Here is a 25,019-nt window from a genome sequence, read left to right on the forward strand (position 1 = left end):
GGGCTTGATCTCAAGACCCTGAGATCATGACCTGAGCTGAAATCAAGAGTTGGATGCTTAACTGACTGAGCCACCCAGGCACCTCTATATTATAAAGAGATTCTAATGGGGACATTTCTGTTCTTTTATCCCTACTTGTAAATTTTCTAAATGTCTGGTAAGTGTTAAATGTTTGTGAAAACATCATTTATTTCTTAAAATATATAGGAGCAATATAATAGAATCTGTCAGCACTTTTTAAAAAATTAAATAGCCATCAGTTCATAAGAAAACAGGAATAAGATATCTTCATTTAGAAATTTTGGTACAGGGGTGCCTGGGTGGCTCAGTCAGTTAGGCTTCTGCCTTCAGCTCAGGTCATGATCCCAGGGTCCTGGGATCGAGCCCCACACTGGGCTTTCTGCTCAGCAAGGGAGTCTGCTTCTCCCTCTCCCTCTGCTCCTGCTTGTGTTCTCTCTCTCTCAAATAAATATATAAATGAAATATTTTTTAAAAATTTTGGTACATATTGAAGGACTGTGCATCATTAAATTGATAAAAAGTATCAGTTCTTTTTCTAACTAGCCTGTTGTAATATTTTGCTTTCCAGGATGAAAATGTACCTCCAGTTTCCTTCTGGAGGATTCTGAAGCTGAATATAACTGAATGGCCTTATTTCGTGGTTGGTATATTTTGTGCTATTATAAATGGAGGCCTGCAACCAGCATTTTCAGTCATATTTTCAAGGATTATAGGGGTAAGTGTTTATGTCCATTTTTTGGATTTACCTGTGAGTCCTGAGTAAAGACTGAGCTGTTTCTATTTGTAGCTGTATACATAAGCCACAAAAAATATTGTACCTTCGTATGAAACTCAGCAACTTGAAGGTGTAAGTCTGGTTTGGGATAGGAAAGCTAATTTTTCAATCTTCCTTTGTCCTTGCAGTTAGTTGTTCTCTTAGGGCCCAGGTTCCTGAAATAGTCCATGAACCTGACCTGATGAGAGTCTCTGCCGTCACTGGGCTCTGAGTAAACGTATGAGAAGTCCTATCACTGGCGTTCAGAGAGGGTTCATGGTGTGTTTGCCAGACTGGCTTGAGCCAGAGCTGTTGTGTGACATACACACTTGTTGGGATGTGAGCAGGTCTGGCATGCTGCCTCTGGGGGACGCCCATCCCACTTTTTAAGATGGAAACAAAAAGGAACAGATTCTGAAAGGTTGACATGTGTTGATCGTACCTGCTTTCAATGATGGCATTTTTATCAGTAAAGCTACCACCAAGGCAGGAATGCTCTCTGTTTCGCGGTAGATGTTTGAATATCACGTTGAGGGTACCCTTGCCATAACAGCTGAAAACATTATGGAGAAAAAAGTTGCTTGCTCCATGGAAGAGGCCAAACGTTAACTTTTGATGTACCAAAAAATACATTAATAGGCAGGTCTCCCCATGCCTGGCTAACTGATTTCTCTTTGGTATTCGTATGTTCAGTGTATTCATTCAAGAACTATGTTTGCAGTGACTGCTGTGTGCCACATACTGTTTCAGGTGGTTAAAAAAAAAAGAAAAGAAAAGAAAATGCCAAGAAGGAGATAAAGTGTCTGATAGCATGGAGCATATGTTCTAGGACAGGGGTTAGCAGACTTTTTCTATGAAGGGTAAGAGAGTAAACAGTTTAGATTTTGAGCGCCATCTGGTCTCTGTTGCAAGTACTTAGCTCTACTGCTGTAGTGTTGAAGTGCCCATAGTGCAGAAACAAATGAACATGGCACTATTCCATTAAAGCTTCGTATAAACATTTGGCTGGTGGTCCACAGGGAACTGATTACTGGTCTAGCATTTGTTGTACAGGCAGTGAAGTGGACAGTGGCATCATCAGAAAAAAAAAATTGGGAGTGGACTAGTCAGGAATGGGTTTGGCTGTGTGTTGCAAAAACTCAACCTAAGGATTTTATATTTTCTTCGTTCCTCATGGAACAGTAAGTCTGGAAGCAAGTGACTCAGGGTTAGCACACTGACTCCTAGATATTGGTTAGGCAACCAGTCTTCTGCCTCATTGAAGGTTTGTAACACAGGGTTTAAGGTTTTGGGCTCTGAGTTAGATTGCCTGGGTTTAAATCTTGGGGTCATCACTTGCAGGCTGTGTTACTTTGAACGAGTTAATTAACCTCTCTGTGCCTCTGTGTAAACTGGTGATGATAATGAATGTTAGGAGGTGATTGTGAGGATAAAAGGAATGGTATACATGAATTTGTATAGAATAGTATCTATCACAGAATAAGAGCTCACTGATTGTTAGCTATTTTTGGGTGGAATAACCAAGAAAAATGAATTTTATCTCCTCCAAAGGGCTTTTTTCCCCCCCTGTATAGAGGATAAAGTTTACTGGGTTGGGTTAGGAATGTAGTTCTGTTATAAGACAAATTTGGCCCGCTGTGAAGGGAGTTGTTTTCTCTCCCTGTGAAGTAGTTATTTTCTGTGTTCTCTAAGCCCAAGACATCCTGTTAGCCTTTTTACCATCTCTGGAAAGGTCTCCACGTGTGGTGCCAGGTCAGCTGGCTTTCTAACAGGCCGTCCTACAAAAGGAGATGGCTCAAGGAGGCTCCCTTCTTACAGAGGGCCTGGGCTGAGTGAATGACTACCTCTCTCTGGTTTACCAAAGCAGCATCGGCAGATTTGTCTCCAGCTTGATGTGTCCAAATTGTAAAATAACAAATTGCCATACAATGTAGTTTCCCACCAAAGGGGAACCGTATTCATTCTCATTTCTATTTTACATAGCTGGTGTGGCCTCGTGGCACTCATTACTCCAAGAAGGAGTGTACGCAGAAAAAGTATTGGGTCCCTTTAGGAACAATAGACCCATTCTTGGCCCTTAAGGAAGGTAAAGTTCGCACACCTTTAGGTTTGGCTTTAGGGAAACCAGCCCTGACTTCCGTCATACTATGCCTATCTTGACCCCCAAATATTGTGCTTGATGGAAAATGGGTCAGACCCAGAATGACGTCCTTAGTCTTTAAACTGAAAACCTTTCAATATTTTCTCAACAGATTTTTACCAGAGATGGGGATCCTGAAACAAAACGACAGAATAGTAATATGTTTTCTTTATTGTTTCTAGTCCTTGGAATTATTTCTTTTATTACATTTTTCCTCCAGGTAAGTGTCTGCATTTTCACTTTATTCATTTTGGGGAATGCATTGTTATTCAGCTGGGGAAATTTCTAGACATTTATGTAATTTGCTCTATTAGCTGGACTATTAGCAACCAACTGTCTTTGACATATTTAAAACAAAAATATTTTGGGGCACTTGAGTGGCTCAGTCAGTGAAGCATCTGACTCTTGATTTTAGCTCAGGGTTATGGGATCAAGCCCCAAGTCTGGTTCTGTGCTGGGCATGGAACCTGCTTGATTCTCCCTCTCTCCCTTTGCCTCTGCCCCTTCACCCCACTCACACACACACTCTCTTTGTCTCTCTTTCTCTCTCTCTCTCAAAAATACATACATACTTACATAAAATTTTAAAAGTAAAAATATTTTAAAACAAAGATGTTTTGCTTCCACTGGAGCACTTGCTTACCTTCTCTCCGTCATCTCCCCCAAATGAAATATTAATGAAATCAGAGGGAAGTGGGTGTTTGATCTAATATGATGACGAGAAATGAAAGCTGGGGACTCAAAAATGGAATTCAGGGGAACCCTGGGCTTAAGTTTGGATATAAGTACTGTCAGTGAGTTTAAATACTCAAAATGTCTTAGTATGTCCTGAAAACCCGATAAGCACATCACACTGATTTAAAAAATGTTTGAAGAGTTTATCATTCACCTTTTGCTAAAGGAGAAAGAACCTTTCTCAATAATGGAAGAATGTCAGTCTCACAGCCTTAAACTGTAGACCCTTTTGTGAAGAGTCATATTTTACAGCTGCACACCGTTTGGCTGGAACAGAACTGCAAAGAAGTTAAGCGCTATAAAAGTTTAGTAAGGTCAGGCAGCGTTGGTTTTGGTGTTAGACTTTGGTTTGAGTGTGATTTGCATCAGTTCCTAATTTTGCGGTTTTGGGCAAATAAATAATTTAAGCCTCAAATTCCTCATCTGTGAAATAGGGACATTAGTACCTTCCTCTTGATGAATAAAATAAATAATGTGACCTGTGTCACGGGCCCTCTCCATCACTGGAGAGGAGCATTGGAGCACGCGGCCGGGCAGCTGTCTGGCGGAGCCCGGCGGAACCTCGGAGCCAGGCTGCGGAGCAGCACCGTGTGACTGCGCATGCCCGGAGCCCTCTGCTGCCCTGGGCGGTCATGTCCCCACAGGCGAGGGAGATTTGAATTGGTTTGGCAAAGGCAGCGAAAGCAGTACCTTTGTAACATGGTGATGCTCGGGGAGATAGGAGCCTGACTTGCCTGGTAAAACCGAGTGGAAACAAAGGCTCTAAATTACAGGATCTCAAAACTGTAGAGATGGCAGAGTGGCCAACAACGTTAGAATGGCCGACCCCTCATTTAGAAACAAAAGGAGGGAGCTCCGTGGGTAATAAAATCTCAGGCTCTGGGTTCCCATTCTTGTCAGGATTCTCATAGACCCAGATTCAGGTTCACCTCTGCCACCTTATAATTGGGTCCTCTGGCAACTAAACCTCAGTTCTTTTGTAAAGTGGTGATTATACAGTTGTCGTAAGAATGACATTCTTCCATCACTAAAAAGGTTGTCCTCTGTGTACATATATACCTATATGTATATGTATTGATGTACTTTATATAAAGTATGGTGTCAGAATAAGCACTCAACAACAGCTAGGTCTCAACAAAAATAACAGCAATTCCTCTAGTGAGCAAGATATTTCCCATTTCATTCAGTCTGGTAACAGAAACCTTAATCTGGCCATTTCTAAGTAAATTAAATTGCTTTAGTAATTTCAGGCTTTAATTCAGGGAATCTAGGATTTCTCCCTTTCCTCCTTCTCCTGGATCAGTGTCTGTTGGCAGAGGGGTGCAGGGGGATGGTCTGTGGACATAATGTACCTGCCGGCTTCATGCTGGCACCTGGTAGGGCCTGCGGCCTTCAGTTACATGGTCCCACCTGGCTGTCCCCCTTTATCAGACCCATTCAGAAGAATTGGCTCTTTCTTCACTTGTGCTCTTTGCCTGTGTTTCTTCTCTCTCTCAGTAATGTCCACACACTAGTTGGGGGCACAAAAGAGATATAACTGCCCTTTCCATATCTTTGATTCTGCAGGGAATTGGGCTGTTATTAGGGCCTCTCCTCTTCTGATGCACCATGGGCCATTTCCTCTCTGCTTTCCCCACGCCATTGTGTGGTGGGCCTTATCCGTAGGCTGCCACTTCCTGGAGCTCCAGAAAGATGAGGAGCACTGCTTCTCCCTAGTCCTGTATCCCCAAACCCATTGGGATGAGGTTTCTGTTACCCTTCTTCCGCATATGTGACCCCCCATGATAGCACACTCACTTCGGACTCTTTATTTCCTGGAGTAACTCCTCTCTCCTCCCAGAAACAAAAAGTTAGATCCTTGGGGGAAGGGAAGGGGCAGAGCAGAAAATTCTGTCTTGGTCAGCCTTCTTCCCTGGCCTATTTTGCTCCTAGACTTTGGCTTTTTTTAACTTGGAAACTAGGAATTTGGTGTCTTTGTTCTCTGCATCCTTTATTGCTGGGGTGGCTGGATATTTCTGTTTCCCCAGATGACACTTCAGGTCCTGATATATATCTTAGCAGTATCCCTTTGGCATTCTCAAAGTGTCCCATCCAAAGTGGTTTGGATGATATGTAACAGACCCGCCCTGCTTCCAGTGCCCCTGCCTTGGAAACAACTTGAACTTCCTGGGTGACAGACCCTGGCTCACTGAGAGAAATAAGCAGGCATAGGAGTAGAGACAAAGAAACACATTTACTAATAAATCCTGATCAACCTGCCAGGAACGGGGGAATGGCAATGATGATTTCAAAACGGGGCTATCCTGGCCGCGCTGCCAGTGTGGCTATGCACCATGGTACCCAGTGACCGAAACACAGCCCAGCCTGACGTTGGGCTTTCTGACCTCGTGTCCTCTCAGCAGTGACCAATCCGGCCTCCCTCTTCTGTATAATCAGTGGCTGGGGCTCTGACAAGTCTCCTTCCTTGTGGCGTGTTCACATTCACAGGGCTTCACGTTTGGCAAAGCCGGGGAGATCCTCACCAAGCGCCTCCGATACATGGTTTTCAGGTCGATGCTGAGACAGGTATGTGTGTTGAGGACTGCACCTGGGCTGTGCGGAGCTCCCTCCTCGCGCCCGTGCAGTGCCAGTGTGGTCAGGTTACTCAGCCTCTGTGGTGCTCTTCCCTCCGTCTCCCCTCACAGATGTGATTGGACCCCCCAGCTCTGGCTCAGAGCCCTGCTGTCTGTCCACTGTGGGCAGGACGAGGGATAGGATCGCCCCTGACAGTCCCCAGAGCAGGTTCAGCCCCAGCCTTTGTCGTGGCAGCTGGAGGTGGAGGAGGCAGCACCCCTCATCCCTTTTCTCTCTTTCTTTCCTTCTTTCCCCTGGGACACCCAAGACATTTATGTTTCTTCCCACTAAGAGATGCCACCTGAAACCTGTGTTTCCACAAATCAGAATGTATCCGCACTGCCCAGGTTCTTTGCTGCAGTTAGATCGATACAGTAACTGATGCCAGTAGTGTAACAAGCGGCTGGAATGCCTCTTCCATTTCAAACCTTCAAAACCCTAACAGGCAGATGTGAATGTTTTCTTAGGGGAAGGGGGAGGGAGCTTCTGGGAATGTCACCCAAAGCAGCCCAGTTCAAAGAGAAAGTTTCTTTTACAGCCCCTAACATTTTGTATGTGATTTTATAATTCTTCCTTGTAAAATCACTGGTCACTCGCCAGTGAATAAAATGAGGCTCCAGAGGGACGCCTGGGACGCGCCAGGAGTGCTGGAAGCCTAGCTGAGAAGCATCGGTTTGCCGTGTTAGGGTTTCTAGATGACATTCACATTTTCTTGGCTGTCTTCGGTTCCTCCAGCCTTTCCCACCTGTGCCACCATGACTTTAAAAAAAAAAGCATATTTGTGGGAATTGCTAGCCAGTAACTCACAGAGCCAGGACTGACTTGAATGAGTAACAGAGCACTATTTGATGGGGACCCTGTCCTAGGACTCTGAGTGAAACCGTATTTATAACTGAGATTCCATTTAGGATCGAGGCTGATCTTGGTCCAGAGCCAAATGCCCCATTACCCTCCCAGCCCCCAGGCCGACTCCTGGGTCCATTATACTTTGGAAGCAGAGCTGATGGTTTGTGTAATGCCCTTTCCATAAATTACTAAGTCTGGCAAATACATATTAAGGACCTTCTGCTTCAGAGCCATAATATGCAGTATTGTCAGGCATTCAAACCTCAACAGTCCCTGTCTTCAAGGGAGTTATGTGCCAGTGGTAGAGGCACTTAAACAAAGCAATTTTAAAAAGCAAAGTGATACATGCCATAACTTGTAACACTATTTTCTTAAATATTTGGGGGAAAAAATGATACATATTGCTTTAAGTGCAAATCACCAGTACAGGTAACAGGACCATAGTTATTCTTATTGTGGATATAAATTCGTACTTCAAACTCACAATATTTTCAGTACTTACATATTTAAAAAGTTAAATGGACAAATGGCCAACAGACACATGAAAAAATGCTCCACATCACTCGGCATCAAGGAAATACAAATCAAAACCACAATGAGATACCACCTCACACCAGTTAGAATGGCTAAAATTAAGTCAGGAAACAACAAATGTTGGTGAGGATGTGGAGAAAGGGGAACCCTCTTACATTGTTGGTGGGAATGCAAGCTGGTGCAGCCACTCTGGAAAACAGTGTGGAGGTTCCTCAGAAAGTTAAAAATAGAGCTACCAGGCACCTGCGTGGCTCAGTCATTAAGCATCTGCCTTTGGCTCAGGTCATGATCCCAGGGTCCTGGGATCGAGCCCCGCATCAGGCTCCCTGCTCAGCGGGAAGCCTGCTTCTCCCTCTCCCACTCCCCCTGCTTGTGTTCCCTCTCTCGCTGTCTCTCTCTCTGTCAAATAAATAAATAACATCTTAAAAAAAAAGTCATCTTAAAAAAAAAAATAGAGCTACTCTATGACCCAGCAATTGCACTACTGGGTATTTACCCAAAAGATACTAACATAGTGATCTGAAGGGGCACCTGCACCCCAATGTTCATAGCAGTTAATGTTCACAATAACCAAACTATGGAAAGAGCCCAGATGTCCATCAACAGATGAATTATCCGGATAAAGAAGATGTGGTGTGCGTATTTATATATATATGGAATATTACTCAACCATCAAAAAAATGAAATCTTGCCATTTGCAAAGACATGGATGGAACAGAGGGTATAATGCTAAGTGAAATAAGTCAATCGGAGAAACCCAATTATCATATCATTCACTTATATGTGGAATTTAAGACATAAGACCAGATCATGGGGAAGGAGAGGGAAAATAAGAGGAAATCAGAGAGGGAGGCAAACCATGAGAGACTCTTAACTATAAGAAACAAACTGAGGGTTTGTTGGAGGAGAGAGGTAACTGGGTGATTGACATTAAGGAGAAAACGTGATGTAATGAGCACTGGGTATTACATATGACTGATGAATCACTGAACTCTACTTCTGAAACTAATACACGATATGTTAATTAATTGATTTTAAATAAAATTAAATTTAAAAAATGAAAAATAAAAGGTAAATGGCTTTACCAAAAAATCCTATTTTATGTTAATCTTAAATTTTAATCTAGATTTCTTTTGTTGATTTTTTTTAAACCCAATTCATTTTTTCTGCCCTGAACTACATTATCTAAACTGCCTATTCAGCCTCTCTATTTGGATGTCTAAGTAGGGGCACCTGCCTTTGGCTCAGGCCCTGATCCCAGGGTCCTGAGATCAAGCTCCGCTTCAGGCTCCCTGCTGGGCGGGAGGCCTCCTTCTCCCTCTCTCACTCCCCCTGCTTGTGTTCCCTCTCTCACTGTCTCTCTGTCAAATAAATAAATGAAATCTTTAAAAAATAAATAAAATGGATGTCTAAGTAGTAGGCACTCAAAAAATTATTTTGACAAATGAAATTATTTATGTGTTTGTCTATTAAGTCCCTTTCTTGTCTATTGAATGTCAAATTCTGAGTGCTAACTGCAAGGGATGTAAGTGATAACCAGCCTGACCCTGTCCTTGCCTTCGGAGCCAAGGATCTCCTAAATAGAGCTTTAAGATAATAAAATCATTTTCTGTGCCACAGGATGTGAGCTGGTTTGATGACCCTAAAAATACCACCGGAGCATTGACAACCAGGCTTGCCAATGATGCTGCTCAAGTTAAAGGGGTATGTGCCTCCTTTCTGCTCATTTTGGTCTTAATTGGCCATTTTGGATCTCAGCATGAAATTAATTTTCCCATTATAGGTGTTCTCATTATCATCAAAATATTGGATATATATTTAGCACAATAAATCATGTGCCTCAGAGCAAAAATGTTAACTATTTAAACATTGTATACTGTATAGTGTATATATAATTTACAAGCATTCTTTTGTTATTTACTAGTTAGTCATGCTACTAACAGGATGCTACTAACATGGAAGGATAATTATTTAGAAAAGGAAGTATTTGTTAGCATATCACGCAGGATCAGTCTGTTTTGGGTTCAGCTAATCAACACAAAACTGTCATTGCTACTGAAAAAAAGAATGTGTGTAGTTTCTGTATGAACATTTAGGAGCACTGCAGTTTAGAAGAGAGGGAAGAAAACTCTAAAAACAGGTTGAGGGGCACTTGGGTGACTCAGTCGGTTAAGTATCAGACTCTTGATTTCGGCTCAGGTCATGATCTCAGAGTCATGAGATCAAGCCCCACATCAGGCTCCTCACTGGGCAGACGTGGAACCTGCTTAAGATTCTCTCTCCCTCTCCCTCGGTCCTTCCCTGCCCACCCTGCTTGCATGTATGTGCTCTCTCTCTCAAAAAAAAAAATAACAATAATAAAACTAAAACTAAAAATAAAAACAGGTTGAAAAAAATGAGAAGCTCATTAAAAAATTAAAGCAGTGGTAGAAGGAACAACTTGATCAGATTATAAAGTCCAAATTTTACTACTGCATGACTCTCTTTAATTTCTCTAACTACAAACTGTTGAACCGGGAGGTTTTGATTTGCAGAGAGAGTGACCATTACCTCTACAACTACAACTGTTGATAGCAAAAATCCATAAGATAATGTAGGATTTGAAAATAAAGCATGTGATCTCTGCCATGTCTTTCCCTCTGTTGAACCTTATTAATCTTTATCTTCTAGTCTTTCTATAAGGTAGCTCTATATTAAAGTTTCTTCTGTTGAATACATGGGGCTTAAGAATAAATTAGGTTATGAATGTGGAAGCACACAGAGTTTTAAATTACAATATAAATCTTGAGAATTGTTTTAATACAGATTTCTTTGCTTAAAAGCAAACAGATCAACAAACATTGAGGTTTAGATCAAGTTTATAAAACCTAACAGGGCCAAATATGCACTGCTTGAAATAACTTTGAACTTCCTAAAGCAGACAACAACCCTGGCCTTATGGTGTCTACACCATAGGTCAGATCGTCACTAAGTGCTACGGGAAAAAAATAACAGCAACATGTATAGGGAGGGCCTTTCTGGTTGTCAGGTGAGGAAGGCCTCAGAGATACGGTGGTTTATGCAAGAGGCCTGAATGAGGGAAAGGTACTAGCCCTGTAAATGCATAGAGAGGAGTGTTCTAAACAGAAGGATCAGCAAGTGCCAAGGCCCTGAGGCTGGAGCATTTCCGTAACTGTTCCAAAACAGTAAAGAGGATAGTGTGGCTGGAGTCAAGTGACTGAAAGGAAGAGTCATAAGAATTGTGAGCAGCATTATATCTGGAAACAGATGGGAAACGATTGTAAGGTTTTGAACACAGGTGTGATGGGATCTGAAAGTTTTAAAGGCTGCCATATGACTAGGCTGAAGGGAGCAAGGATGGAGTCAGGGACTCTATTGCCATAAATCAGGGGAGGGATGATAATGTTTTAGACTGGGGGGAGGGGTCATCGTGAAGGTGACAAAAAGTAATCAGATTCTAGACACAGTCTGAAGGTACAGCGAACAGAATTTGTTGGTTATATGTGGGGTATAAGAGAATGGGGATGTAGACTGTCTCCACAATTTTTGACCTGCATCACTTAAAAAATTAGGTTGCTTCTTAATGAACTGGGAGCCTGTTGAAAGAAAAGATTTGAGGGAGAGTTGAGAGTTCTCTCTGGAACATGGTACATTTGAGATGTCCAATGAGATGTCCAAGTGGAGATACCAAGAAGACAGATTAGATGTGCAAGTCTAGAGCTGAGCACGGAAGTCTGGTCTAGAAATAAACATTTGGAGATTTTTTTCAGTGCATTGGTAGCTTGTAAACCAGGAGACTAAGATAGCCAAGGAAGCATATGCAGATAGAGAGCATGGCAAGTCCTAGGCCCTGAGGTCAAAGCTATGAGGATGGACCCACAAAGAGGACTGGGAAAGAGCAACCAGAGAGGGAGGAGAGCAGTGTCCTAGAAACAACACAGAGCATTTTCAGGAGGAGCAATCTAGGATATCAGATACTGCTGATGAGCTTGCAAAGTAACCGAACATCTTACTATGCTACAGGTGCTGATGGTTCTGACAGGAACTATTTCAAGGGTGTGGTGGGAGCCAAGCCTGTTGGGAGTGGGATCAAGAGACAGGAGAAAAGAGGACGAACACAATTAGATACATCGTGAAAGGACTTTTTGGGAAATGGAGGAGAGAAGTGGGCGGTAGATAGAAGACATAAAGCATCAGTCTCTATTTTTTTATTTAAATTGGCAGGAGAATCAGTCAGTGAGCTTGGGATCAATCCATTTTGCTCCCTCCCTTCAAGAGCCGTTCTCGGAGATCATGATCAGTGTGGACAAATTGTGTGTAATATCTGAAATCCAGTTTTCCCTAGTTAACCTCTGCTGCCATCGCTTTAGTATGAGACCTGGCTGCATGTGCTCATGTGGACACACATGTCCCATATCCCATTTGGTGTGGAGGACACAACCTAGAGGAAATGCTGACTTAGCCCCGGGTGGCAGAACCCTGAGCAGGGGCAATGTGGGCATTGTGTGCTGGCGGTCCTTCTCTGAAATTCCTCCGGGGTTATGGCCTGTCCTAAGCCACGATCCTTTCCTGTATCTGTAAGATTGGTGGCCAGCCCCGTCCCTCTACTGTTGTTTGTGAACTCCTCAGCCACTCACAGGGGCTCCGGTGGCCCCTGATTGCCTGCTGGTGTGGACCGGCTGCTTTTCATTTGCTTCTTCAAACTCATGCTCTCACGGCCCTTCTAGCCTGCACACCCCTGTGTGAGCCACCGGGTTAGAACTGCTCTCCAGAGCTTCAAACAGCAGCTAATCAAGAAGAACCAGGGAAGAGATAGCAAGTAGGTCTGTGAGCGCCATCAGAAGCAGAAAATTCCAATGTAGCTGCTAGCACAAATTGGCCAAGACAAGACAGTCCTATCCACTTAATGCTACCAGCTAACCTGCTTATAATGGGGCAGATGTGTGTAGGTGTGTAAATATGTATACATACACACACCTATATACATGCATATACATATATACACTTACGTGTATATATTCTCTTTGTGTGTGTGTATTCCACTGTGGGAAGTGGTGAAATTATTTTTTTATATCTAAAAATACCCAAGGTAAGCAGTATTGTCAAAAATCATTCCACCGAAGGCAGGGCTAACTCATTTGTGTGTATATAGTTAGTGATAATGTTTATCTAGGTTAAATTTTCTTCATATTTAACTTCGCTGTCAGTGAAACATGTTCTCGGATGTATTTTTGAGTCAGTAGCATAATTCTACTAGAAAGAAATCAGGAGAAAATATATCTCAATATTTGCTTATGAAATGGTGAGCTGTTAAGTTTTATTTTGGTAATAGGAGTAGGATTCTGCAGGAGAAAAAAGCAAATGAGAGCCATGTAGAGATCAAAAGCCACTATGTATTTAAGATTTTTTTTTTTCCCCCAGGAGAAGGTGGTTGAAGGGAAGATGAAGTTATAAATGTTTCTAATTTCAGAAAGAGGCTCAGGAAATAGGCTTTTTTTTTTTTCCAGTAAGCACAAATGTTTTAAATTAGATTTCTAGCAATATGGTCATGTTTGGAGGAGGAAATAAATAGCAGGGCAGGGAGTAACAAGGAAGAATGGGCAGAAAAATGAGTAGAAGAGGAAGTGAGATAGAATTACTTGAATGTACAGTGAGGTGGAGAGGTAACGAGGGGTCTTAGTGGGTTTCAAGTGTTAGTCTATTTTTGTCTGACCCTGTTTCACACTTGGGCTGTAGTTTTTGGGAGTGTTATCTTCTCTCAGCTCTACTTTTTTGAAATGAAAACTACCAGGCTACTACTAATCTATGCTGTCCCATTCATTGTGATCTGCCCAATTCTAGACTCCTACTCTACGTGAGGAATAGATGTGGAACCGAGTTAGTCTCTAGAATAAGGAATGGTAACCAGCACCATGGCTCTAAGTGCTAAATCAAGTTAAGCCAAGGAGCTTAATCTTCCCACACCCCACCAGCTTAAGGTTCTCGATCTTTTCGTTCACCTTGCATGTACATTAGAGAAGAATTTGTCATCTCTGATCCATTCTATTTTCATGGCCTTGACTGCCAGGCAAACCTGAACATTCATATGTCTGAATTAATGTGCTAGAATCGTTCACCTGCCGTGAACCTGGGGTGTGTTCTGAGCGCTTCTCTCAGTTGCTGTGGGAAATGAGTTCTGGCTAGGACTTGTAGATTCTGAGAACAGGAGCAGTCTACATTGTCCTTGTGCCACAGACTGTGTCTGGGTTGTAACCTTTGACTTTTAGATTGAAAATGTGCAAATGCAGAGAGCTGGCTCTGAAATCCACTTCATTCTTTGACTTAAGCCGATTGGTTAAGCATCCCTTTGATATAAACTCAGTGGCTGCATCGAAGAAAAAGAAATGCTCCATTATTCATGCTGTCTGGTGCAATTCCTGGCATAGAATTGAATGTGCAGAGGCTCCAGGTAGTTGTAATACACTTGGCCCCTATTGACTGGTCTAGTGTTTATATCACACAAGTGTTGAATGATTTCAGAGGATTGACAGTGGAGTGATAGAGAAGTGAGTTATAAAGGATTCTGTCCTAACATTTAGGGCTGAGAGTTTTGGTTATTAATCAACGTATTTGTTCATTTTGAGGGTTGGAAGAAATTTGTCCAAAGTCACAGAGGAGGTAGTGACCAGTCTGGACTCTACTGCATCGTAATCTATACCTGAGACTGCCCCACTCAGGCAGAGGGAAGTTCAGGAGATGAAGAAACATGGGCCATTTCCAGATCTGGGCACCAGAGCCGGACTTTGGAATGGATTGAGGGCTCCGGGTGTTTGTAAGGTAGAAAAGTACGGTTTGGAGTAGTAGACTGATTTCACTTTATAGTTTGACTTCTGGCTTTAGAACTGGAAGTCACTGCATGCTACCAAAAGTCATGCTTCACACTCCCCTCTGGCACTCAAACTAAAGGCTCTGATGCCCACTTAATAGCCTAAATTAAATTCCATACCCTTCAGCTCTGTGTAGTTTTTCCAAATCAAATGCAGGTTAAATTAAACACAATAAGCATCTCAAAGAGGCCCAGATATAATTGGATATCCTTAATGACAAATATTAGACTTAACTTATGTGTTGCTTTGTATCTAACGTTGGAAATTTCCAACATTTCCAGTCTTAACTGTCTATTTTATCTTGTTAATTTGAAGAGCTTGCTTTAGTGATCATGGTTTCATTGATCAGTGAAAATTTTCTTGGTATTAAAAATTAGAAGAGAGAGGTGCCTCGGGTGGCTCATTTGGTTAAACGTCCAACTCTTGATCTCAGCTCAGGTCTTGATCTCAGGGTCATGAGTTCAAGCCCCATGTTGACGTAGAGCCTACTTAAAAAAAAGTTAGAAGAGATAGAAATATGTAATTTAACTCTGAATTATTGATCTTCTACTTTCCGTATTTACTCTGAAGTCATGGAAATCTTCATTTTAGAAACGAAATAGACTTGTCATTTTTATTTTATAACTGAGAAGATAATTAATAGACTTTCATGAAGCTGAAATGTCATAATCCTAAAGAAAATATAGGCATGGGTCTTAAAGAGAATATGAAAGCGCTTCTCTAATTTGTTTTGTGTCTTTGTTTTGTAGGCTATTGGTTCCAGGCTTGCTGTAATTACCCAGAATATAGCAAATCTTGGGACAGGCATTATTATATCCTTAATCTATGGCTGGCAATTAACACTTTTACTCTTAGCAATTGTACCCATCATTGCAATAGCGGGAGTTGTTGAAATGAAAATGTTGTCTGGACAAGCACTGAAAGATAAGAAAGAACTGGAAGGTGCTGGGAAGGTGAGTCAACCTAAATATAACTGCTGATCTAATAGAGTAAAATATTCTAATCAGTGTTGTTCTGTTACTCACTGCTACTTCCTATGCTTGGAGAATGTTTTTATAACCATTCCTTAAAGCAGTGTCACTTGACTGGAAGAAGACTGGAAACTGAAGAAAAGGAAACACAAATTTTGAGGCTCACAAGCTGATCCCTTATTTTATTAGGCTTTTCTCCTTTGGAACCATTGTCTTCACCCTCTTCCTCTACACCCTCTCCGCCCCCCACTTCTTTCCCTCAAGCAAGCTGAAATCCATTCCTTTATTGAGGAGAGCGGCCCCATTTAATTACATATGATAGGGAGAGGATTCAAATATGGAAAAGTCCTAAAGGTATTTATTCTATCAGGCTTAAATTACTAGCATTCTTTCCTTTTTATCAGGCCTCCTGCTGACCTGTTGTTTCTGTTTATCTTTACCCTACTGCTGCTGCTACTTTTTCTTCTTCTTCTCTTCCTCCTTCTCCTCTTTCTTCTCATTCTCTTCCTACATATTTATTTATTTGTTGTTGTTGTCGTTGTTTTGTTTTTTTTTTTTTAAGATTTTATTTAGTTATTTGAGAGAGAGAGAGGAAACACAAGCAGGGGGAGTGGGAGAGGAAGAAGCAGGCTCATAGCGGAAGAGCCCGACATGGGGCTCGGTCCCAGAACCCCAGGACCACTCCCTGAGCCGAAGGCAGCCGCTTAACGACTGAGCCACCCAGGCACCCCAAGTTGTTGTTTTTAAACAAATGCTTGTATGGCATTTACTGTGTTTCCTTGGCAATTTTCACCTTTTGTTGTGACCCTAGGAAGTAGGCTCTATTATTAGCTCCTTTTTCAGGGGAAGCTGAGGCACAGTGGGTAATGGCCACAGTGCCTTAGAGTTGATAAGCCTCAGAGCCAGGATCCAAAATTGTGCCTCTGAGAAGAAACAGGGAGGTCTGCTGATGGCCAAACAAATCTGATAGCCCATGGTTTGTATCATTGCAGAAATATAAGTTGTCAGTTCATGACTGACCCCCAGAACTGGGTAGGGATACTTCTATTTAATGGACCCTCCAAGGTTCCTAAGAGTTGGGCAGGGACCCAGAAAGATCCAGTGGCTCTGGCCATCTAGGCCGTGTGTCTGGGGTACTTTGTTTCCGGGCCAGGCACCTCACCAGAGAATGAAGAGTGATAAAGAGGGAACTTTATGGAAGTTAATCATCACCACCGACACTTTACCCTCTGCTTCCCAGCCATCTCCTCAGACTTTTATCCTGATCCTTAGGATTCCTGCAGGAAATTCCTTTGGACCAGTTTTAGTGCTTCCTAACTAGTGTCTTTCGGAGAAAGGCCTCATGTGAGGCTCCCCTTCAGGCCATCAGAGACCCAGTCCCGAGCTGTAGCAGGGCCGTGCTAACCCACCAGCCTCTGGTCGTGGGCTGGCCCCTGTCACATCGGCCCCTGTCAGGGAACATGTTCTGTGACCAATCACTTCATTTAATATCCTACGGTCTTGCTTTTTCTACCTGTGGCATTGACTTTTCATGTGAGGAGAAGACGGAAAAATCTAGGACAAAATGTATACAAAGAAAATGTATTAGTGTTTAGTAGTATCGTCATTTCCTGAGGTGTTCAAAATGTCCCAGAGAGGAGCCTTAGGTCATTTAGAGGAAGAAGGTGATCAAGGCGCTCAGTTATCAGGTAATTCATTCGACATCACGGGTTAGCACTTCTGAAGCGGCCCATCAGATTTAAGACTCTTGGAGTTCTGTCCCAGGGGGCAAGGAAGGGGTGCAGATGGACGTGGTTATGTGTGAATGTGGCAGGTTCACTGAGCAAAGGTCAGAGGTGAGATAAGTGCTCTGACTCACTGGTGTTTCATGAGACTGGTAAGAGCAAGTAGGGAAAGTGCTGTTGCAGGACCATCCGGTCTACGTAATTTTGAAAATCAACTCCCAAAGCTCCTCATTCCCAGATTACCATTTACTATTTATTACATGAGGCATCATGCGAGCAGCTCTGCGTGTATTTTCTCATTTGATAATCTTAATCACACTTTTGAATTCTTCCTATTAGATGATAAAACCCAAGGTTCAGAGAAGTTGAGTAACTTGCCCAAATCACATAGCAATAGTTCTAACTGATCTCCTGCTTCCACTCCTTCCTTTCTTGTCCACCCACTTTCTACAGTCTTCTCACAGAAGCCACACTGGTCTCTTTACAAACACAAATAAGATCACGCTAACCGGTTACCAACTTAAAACCCTCCAGTGGCTTCTAATCACACTTGGAAGAAAATCAACTTTTTGGTTTATAAGACTTTGCATGACTTAGCCCCCTGACAACTTCTATGAACACATCTTTCCTGACTCTCTCCTGCGTCCACCCTGCTCTGGCCTCAGGGGCTCCCTTTCAGTTCCTGGAACATTCCAAGTTGGCTCCCTCTGATCTTCCCATGGCTGGTTCCTTTATATTATTTAGATCTCAGCATTATTACCTCTTCGGAGAGGCCTTTCCTGACACTTGAATTAATTCATGACACTTCTCAGCACTTGATGTTTCTCTGCTATTTCTTTGTTTATTGATTAATGCACTGTCTTCCTTATGAAGACATAAGCTCCATGGGGACCAGGACTATGTCTGTTGGTTTGCCCTTACAGGGACAGAGCAGCCCCAAGATTCCAGAGCAAGATCTTGTGGTGTCAGCCTGCTCATAACCTCTACCCTGCCTGTGCTCCGTCGACTTCTGTTACATTATTATTGACTCGTGAACATCTTAATAAAATAGATGCTTTTTCCTTTTCAGAAATAAAAGCCATAATCAAACCTCAGTTTATTTGAAGCTAGGAAGAGAAGTGCGAGGAGGGTTTTTTTTCTTTCTAGAAAAAAAAAATATATTGTTTTCTTCAAAATTATTTAGTTCATGATGGCTACTGAAGGAAACTCAATGCTATTTACTCTTCTCACAGAAGTTCTCTTTCCTTGGAGGGTCTGGATGGCTCAGTCTGTTAAGCATCTGAGTCTTGGTTTTGGCTCAGGTGGTGATTTCATAGGTCGTGATCTTGTCGGTCGTGAAGATGGAACCCAAGTCCGGCTCTGTGCTGGGTGGGGAGTCTGCTTGAGATTCTCCTTCTCCCTTTGCCCCTCCCCCGGCTCTCTGTCTTCTCTAAATAAACAAATAAACAAACAAATAAATAAATCTTTTAAAAAAAAGTTCTCTCTCCTCATAGTGGTTACTGAGTTTCTATTTAAAACTCTTGGAAAAATGAAGCTGTGAGGATGCAGAGTACTAATTAAACCTTTTCCTAATTGCTTCACCATGAGGCAAGATAAAGATGATGGTGAAGTGATTACTATATTGTTTTACTCACTACGCGAGGTCTGTGACTCATAAACTCACTTGTATTGGGCTGTTTACACCCTCTACGAGTGACCACATTTACAGACCAAATCACAAACAAAACACACCTGCCTTAGAACATGGTGCACAGAAAATATGTCTTAGAAACCACATTGAAGGGGCGCCTGGGTGGCACAGCGGTTAAGCGCCTGCCTTCGGCTCAGGGCGTGATCCCGGCGTTCCGGGATCGAGTCCCACATCAGGCTCCTCCGCTACGAGCCTGCTTCTTCCTCTCCCACTCCCCCTGCTTGTGTTCCCTCTCTCGCTGGCTGTCTCTCTCTCTCTGTCAAATAAATAAAATCTTTAAAAAAAAAAAAAAAAGAAAGAAACCACATTGAAATTTACAGTAAAATCTGTTTTTCAGCAGATGTTATAATTTGTTGAATTTCCTTACTCATGCAAAGAATCTTTCCGTTTGTTGGGAGCGTTATCATTGAAAATATTTCTAACATGGGTCTGAACAAGGATTGTGTGTGGATTTGACTGGAGGTGAATTTGTTCCTCTTTTTGTTTTCTGTACTTTTAGGATTTTCTAAAATAAATGTATATTATTGTCATAGTGTGTACAGATTTTTATAAAATATTTTAACATAAATTGAATCTGGACATTTTCCTACCTTTGTTAGTAGCTTATGGTAAACATAGTTCGATATTCTTGGCCTAATCCGGTCAGAGTATAATATTTTAAACTTTATTTTTTAAATAAGTTTTTGTTTTTAAGTATATGGTATTATTGTTTTTCTTCTAATAGCTCTTTGCATTACTCTTTAAAACTGACTTATGTGTCAAATATTTGCTTTTCTCTTTGAAGTTAGGTAATCTATAAAGGATTTAGTAAGAAATAAGTGAGGATTCATGTTTATGATTTTTAAGCTGTAAATCATTCAACTGTAAATGAATGTCTTTATTGGAATCACTTCTGACCATGGGGCACCTGGATGGCTCAGTCTGCTAAAGCATCCGACTCTTGATTTTGGCTCAGGTCTTGATCTCAGGGTCGTGAGATCGAACCACGTGTCAGCCTCCATGATGGGCGCGGTGCCTGCTTAAGATTGTCTCCCTCTCCCTCTGTCCTTCTCCCTGCTTAAAAAAGAAAAAAAAAAAGAATCCATTCTGACCAGTGTACAGGCCAGAGAAAGGAAGGACATCTTCATAGAAGAGTGATTTTCCTTACTCACTGATTTATAATTTAGACTTATAGTTTTAAAAGTTATTTCTCTTAGAATTACAGAGGTAAAGGGGACTTCAGGACCTTCTTGTCCATCCCCCTCATTTTACATATGAGGAGACCGAGACACAGAGATTTCCAAGTCCCATGGCTGATACAGGCTGAAATCTCATTTTGTGCACTGGAATTTTTCATGTTTTCTACAGCGCTTTACCCAGACTCCAAAAGAATATATTTGTCCTAATTACAAAGACTTGTTGGAAGTTGCATTTAATTAAAAAAATATGAGGGAAACTTTCTGGAAAACAAATGGATAATATATGCCATGTTCCTTAAAAATTCATTTATTCCCTTTGACCTTGTAATTTTACTTTTAAGAACTTCTCTCAAGAAAATAATTTACTTTGGACAAAGGTTTATGTGTAAGGATGTTTGTCACAGCATTATTTTTAATAGGAAGAGAATGGAGAACCTTTTTCAACCATAAAAGAAGGCTTAACTGGCTGGGATATTATGTGGCCCATTACACATCACATTATTAACGTATATTTAATGACCTTGGAAAATGCTCCTGATATTTGTTAAGGTAAAAAATAATGACATAAAGGCCAAAAAGAGAATTTGGTCCCAATTTTGTTAAGTACATACATGCTTAGAAAAAGATATATATAAGCTAATATATAAAATATACATATATGGAGCTTTTTATTCACTTTTTTATCTTTTCAATATTTTCCAAATAGTCCTCAGTTGTCATGAATGATAGTTATAAAGAGAAAAATATAACATCACATTTAAAAAATATATGAAATAATCATAAACGTAAAATGTGACCAACATAGAAGAAAGAGCACTGTGATAGATGTAAAATACTGAGTTCTCAGGTTAGTTTTCCTCTGTAAAGAAAGCTATGTGGCTTCAGCTAAGTGTCCTCATCTCTTGAAGCCTTAGCTTCTCTCTCTATAAAGAGGAGATTGAATTAGCCAATCTTCCTTCCAGATCTATCTAAAATTTGATTTGATAAATGGGTTTCCTTTCTCATAGTGAAGAAGCTCATAGGTCATAACAAATAATATGTCATAATAAAATTAATTTTATTAACCTCTTCTATGGAATTCACACGAATTGCCACTGTTCATTCACCTTTGTGCCTGGGGGCTCTTTGTTGCAGATTGCTACTGAAGCGATCGAAAACTTCCGAACTGTTGTTTCTTTGACCCGGGAGCAGAAGTTTGAATACATGTATGCACAGAGTTTGCAAGTACCATACAGGTAATAATCACCAAAGAGTGGGAGGGGAGTGTGGGGAGGTTTATCAGTCATCGGTTTTGTTTTCAGAAAGATTGCTTTGGTCAGAAGGTAAGGAACAAGTGGAGAAACTACTAGAAAGGAACCAACTGGGAAGCACTTGTAATTATCCAGGAGAGAAATCACAAGACCCTGACGTCTCCGAGGTAGTTCCTATAACAGCGGGGAACTGATGGGAAGCAGGAGGGAGAGGACAGATAGAGAATGGCTGTCTGATGCCAGGTTTTGGTAATGACCCTATTATTTGCTCTTAGTGGGGATGACTTCTCTATGGAACATGAAATTTGATGTGTCTGTGGACCTGGGTGGAGTAGGTGGTGCTTTTTGAGTATGCCTTTCCTTCCTCTCTTGAGGCTTCTCTAGTGAAGAACTTCCGTATTTCCTTTAATGCACGTATCCAGTGACAGTTCTGAAAAGTAAGCCCAACCTCTCTGAGTCTCAGTTTCTTATATGGTAAAAGGAGAGAGTTGGACTTAATGGGTTTTCAGACTTTTTATTTTTTAATAAGAGTAGAGTCTTTTTTTTCTGAAGATCTTTTCATTTGATATACCAATATATGAAACAGACGGAAATAGAGTTGACCTGGTTGAGGCAGAGGTAGGAGACCCACAGGCTGCCCACTCATCAGCCTGCTCTTACCTCCATGTCACTTGGGTCATGTGGCTCAGAGAATCCACCAACGTTAACGCCTTTGTGATGCCTTCTCTCACTCCCCCAGACAGTTCAGTGCTTCCTCCTTTCTTTCCCTAACATGTTATTTATAGGGTACCTTCATTGCATAATTACAGCCAACTTGAGTGGTGGGTCTCCAAGGGCAAGAACGTGACTGATTGTTCTGTGTCATCCAGCATGGTCCCTGCAGCTTGTAGGTGTTGGGTAAATGTGTGTTGAATTAATGTTGACTCTAGCGTGCATGTATTTTATATGTCCAAAAGTAGGGGGAAAGGGAAGGAACTTCCATTTATGAATCCCTAACAGTTTCTTCATGTTTTCCTTGGCTTATTTTAACTTTGCCTCAACATTTTAAGGTATAGTTAATCCTCTATTAGGCAGTTTCCTAAATTTTCACAAGTAGGAAATTGAGGACTAAACTTAACTTTTTTGGAAACTGAACCCATTTTTGTCTGCCACACCCCACTGCTGATCTAGCAAAGGTTATGTTTTAAGGACTGAGCAATGAAAGTCTAGTAAGTCTAGTAAGTTTCATAACGTCTTCTTTTCAGAAACTCTTTGAGGAAAGCACACATCTTTGGGATCTCATTTTCCATCACCCAGGCAATGATGTATTTTTCCTATGCTGGCTGTTTCCGATTTGGTGCCTACCTGGTGGCAAACAGGTTCATGAACTTTCAGGATGTTCTTTTGTAAGTATTGGGTTAATATTGAAAGTTGAACTCTAGAAATAAAACTGAGGTCAACATGCTTCATGCCTGGATAAAAAACCTTACTGTGAAGCTTCATGAAGAGATTTTGGTGATTCAGAAGGTGGAATTTTGCCCAAGTCTCTGTGTATTATCATGGAAGTACCCCATTTCTTTTGGGGAATCATTGACTGCCCCGTTTCCCCAGTGCTGACTCATACATTTGACCTTTCTGAATATGTGTTTTAGTGGGGGTAGTGATTCAATGAGGGGTTTCCAGGAGGTTTTGGCATTTGGGAAGAATGCCAAGGGTCTGGCTCCTTTTAAAAAAGTCTCTGAACAGGGCAACTAAAGAGAAGGTGTGGGACACTGAGTTCTGCAAACCCTGGGAGATTCTAGGATAAGTTTGCTTTCCTTGATACAAAAAGAGCAATTAGAAGGTAAGAGCTGAAGAAATTCAGAAGGGACAAAGCTAGACGGGGATTTCTGCTCCACTGCTATAAATGCAGAAAATTGTACCTCAGTCAGGGGAAGACAGACCTGAACTTAATTATACTTCCAAAGTACTCAAATATGCAGTTGGGTAGTGAAAAGTATGTATAATCTTTCAGAGCATCTAGATTTGGTGATGGGTGAGACTCTGACCTTTGATAGCATACCATCATTAGTGGTAGTACAGTTTCACATTTAAACCAGAATCATCTAAGCCTGGCCAATCTAAGGTGTTAGTGTAATATTTCCATTCTATTTAGACATTTGCTTGTGCATGCATTATAATTTGCTCAGGACGACCTCAACAGAACATTTAAAATTTCTACCTAATATCTCTGTCTAACAAATGATATGCAGGAGCTATTTATAACTTAGACAAAAAGATCAAAACCAGGCATCATTGTCATTGGGGCTTCGATTAGATAATTGTTTGATATATAGCTTACTTCAAGGTAAGGCATTGAATTGATGAAAGTTGCTGACACATGAGGATTTATTTATTTATTTATTTTATTTTTTTTTTTTAAAGATTTTATTTATTTATGCGACAGAGAGACAGCCAGTGAGAGAGGGAACATAGCAGGGGGAGTGGGAGAGGAAGAAGCAGGCTCCCAGCAGAGGAGCCTGATGTGGGACTCGATCCCGGAACACCGGGATCACGCCCTGAGCTGAAGGCAGACGCTTAACGACTGTGCTACCCAGGCGCCCCGACACATGAGGATTTAGATCGAGAAAATCAATCCTCCAAGTTAAGGAAAGGAGAGACCTGTCTGAAGAGTAGTCCATTTTTAAAAGATCTCACAAGAGTAAATAGTGACAAGCCAGAGATTAACCATTTGTATAATTTTCTAGAGTCCAGAGGAGAGGATGTTGATGGGCTCACAGTATTCTTCTGGGAGGGTTCCCAAGTACTATGTTAGTTCCAGGCCCACTGTTTAAAAAGGCATGTTGAAATAGCCAAATTATGGAAACACCCCAAGTGTCCATTGGCTGGTGCATGGATAAAGAAGAAGAGGTATATATATTCAACGGAATATTACTCAACTATAAAAAAATGAAATCTTGACACTTGCAATGCCATGGATGGAGCCAGAGAGTTTAACGCTAAGCGAAGAAAAAAGTCAGAGAAAGACAGATGATTTCACTCACCTGTGTAATTCAAGAAACAGAACAAATGAACATAGGGGAAAAAGAAGAGAGGCAAACCAAGAAACAGACTCTTAACTACAGAGAACAAACTGATGGTTACCTGAAGGGAGATGGGTGGGGGGATGGGTGAAATCGATGATGGGGATTAAGGAGGGCACTTGTCCTGATGACCGTCAGGTGTCGTTTGGAAGTGTTGAATCAGCATATTCTTCACTTGAAACTCATAGTACACTGTATGTCATCTACCTGGATTTTAAATAAAAACTTGGAAAGGAAAAAATAATATTAAAAATAAAATAATAAAAAGGCATATGGAGAAATGTGTCCAGAGGAGGGCAACTGGAGTGTCGAGAGGGAAAGGATTTACCAAAGAAGCAAAGGGCCTTTTTGACAATATTCCAGTTAAGGCCTGGATTATGCAAAAGGATGTATATTTTTCTTCCATTTGAAAAAGAATTTTTTAACAATAGACTTAATCAAACTTGTTACTTCCTAAAACAAAGGATGGAAGCCAACTTAGGGGAAGTTGCCCAGGGAACAAACATTGGGAACTGGACTTGACGTCCTATAGAGTCTTTCCCGGCTTTAAGCTGCTGATTCCCATGTCATAGGTTAAGCATGTGGATGCATCTTGAGAGCAGCGTGATACCTGACTCTGTAAGGAGCTCAGTCTT

The 25,019-nt window shown here is 41.5% G+C and overlaps 1 protein-coding gene across 1 annotated transcript in view; it reads left to right on the forward strand.

The window, feature by feature from the left end:
* ABCB1 (ATP binding cassette subfamily B member 1) overlaps nucleotides 1-25,019 on the forward strand; it is a 97,255-nt gene that overhangs the window by 59,867 nt on the left and 12,369 nt on the right. Inside the window, exons 17-23 of the mRNA XM_045793339.2 lie at nucleotides 590-736; nucleotides 3,028-3,135; nucleotides 6,138-6,215; nucleotides 9,264-9,347; nucleotides 15,259-15,462; nucleotides 21,207-21,307; nucleotides 22,567-22,707. Coding sequence (XP_045649295.2) covers nucleotides 590-736; nucleotides 3,028-3,135; nucleotides 6,138-6,215; nucleotides 9,264-9,347; nucleotides 15,259-15,462; nucleotides 21,207-21,307; nucleotides 22,567-22,707 — 863 coding nt within the window. The remainder of the gene's footprint in view (nucleotides 1-589; nucleotides 737-3,027; nucleotides 3,136-6,137; nucleotides 6,216-9,263; nucleotides 9,348-15,258; nucleotides 15,463-21,206; nucleotides 21,308-22,566; nucleotides 22,708-25,019) is intronic.

This window comes from Ursus americanus, chromosome 3 (assembly GCF_024610735.1).
Source record: "Ursus americanus isolate L20-20 chromosome 3, mUrsAme1.1.p, whole genome shotgun sequence".
Lineage (NCBI taxonomy): Eukaryota > Metazoa > Chordata > Mammalia > Carnivora > Ursidae > Ursus > Ursus americanus.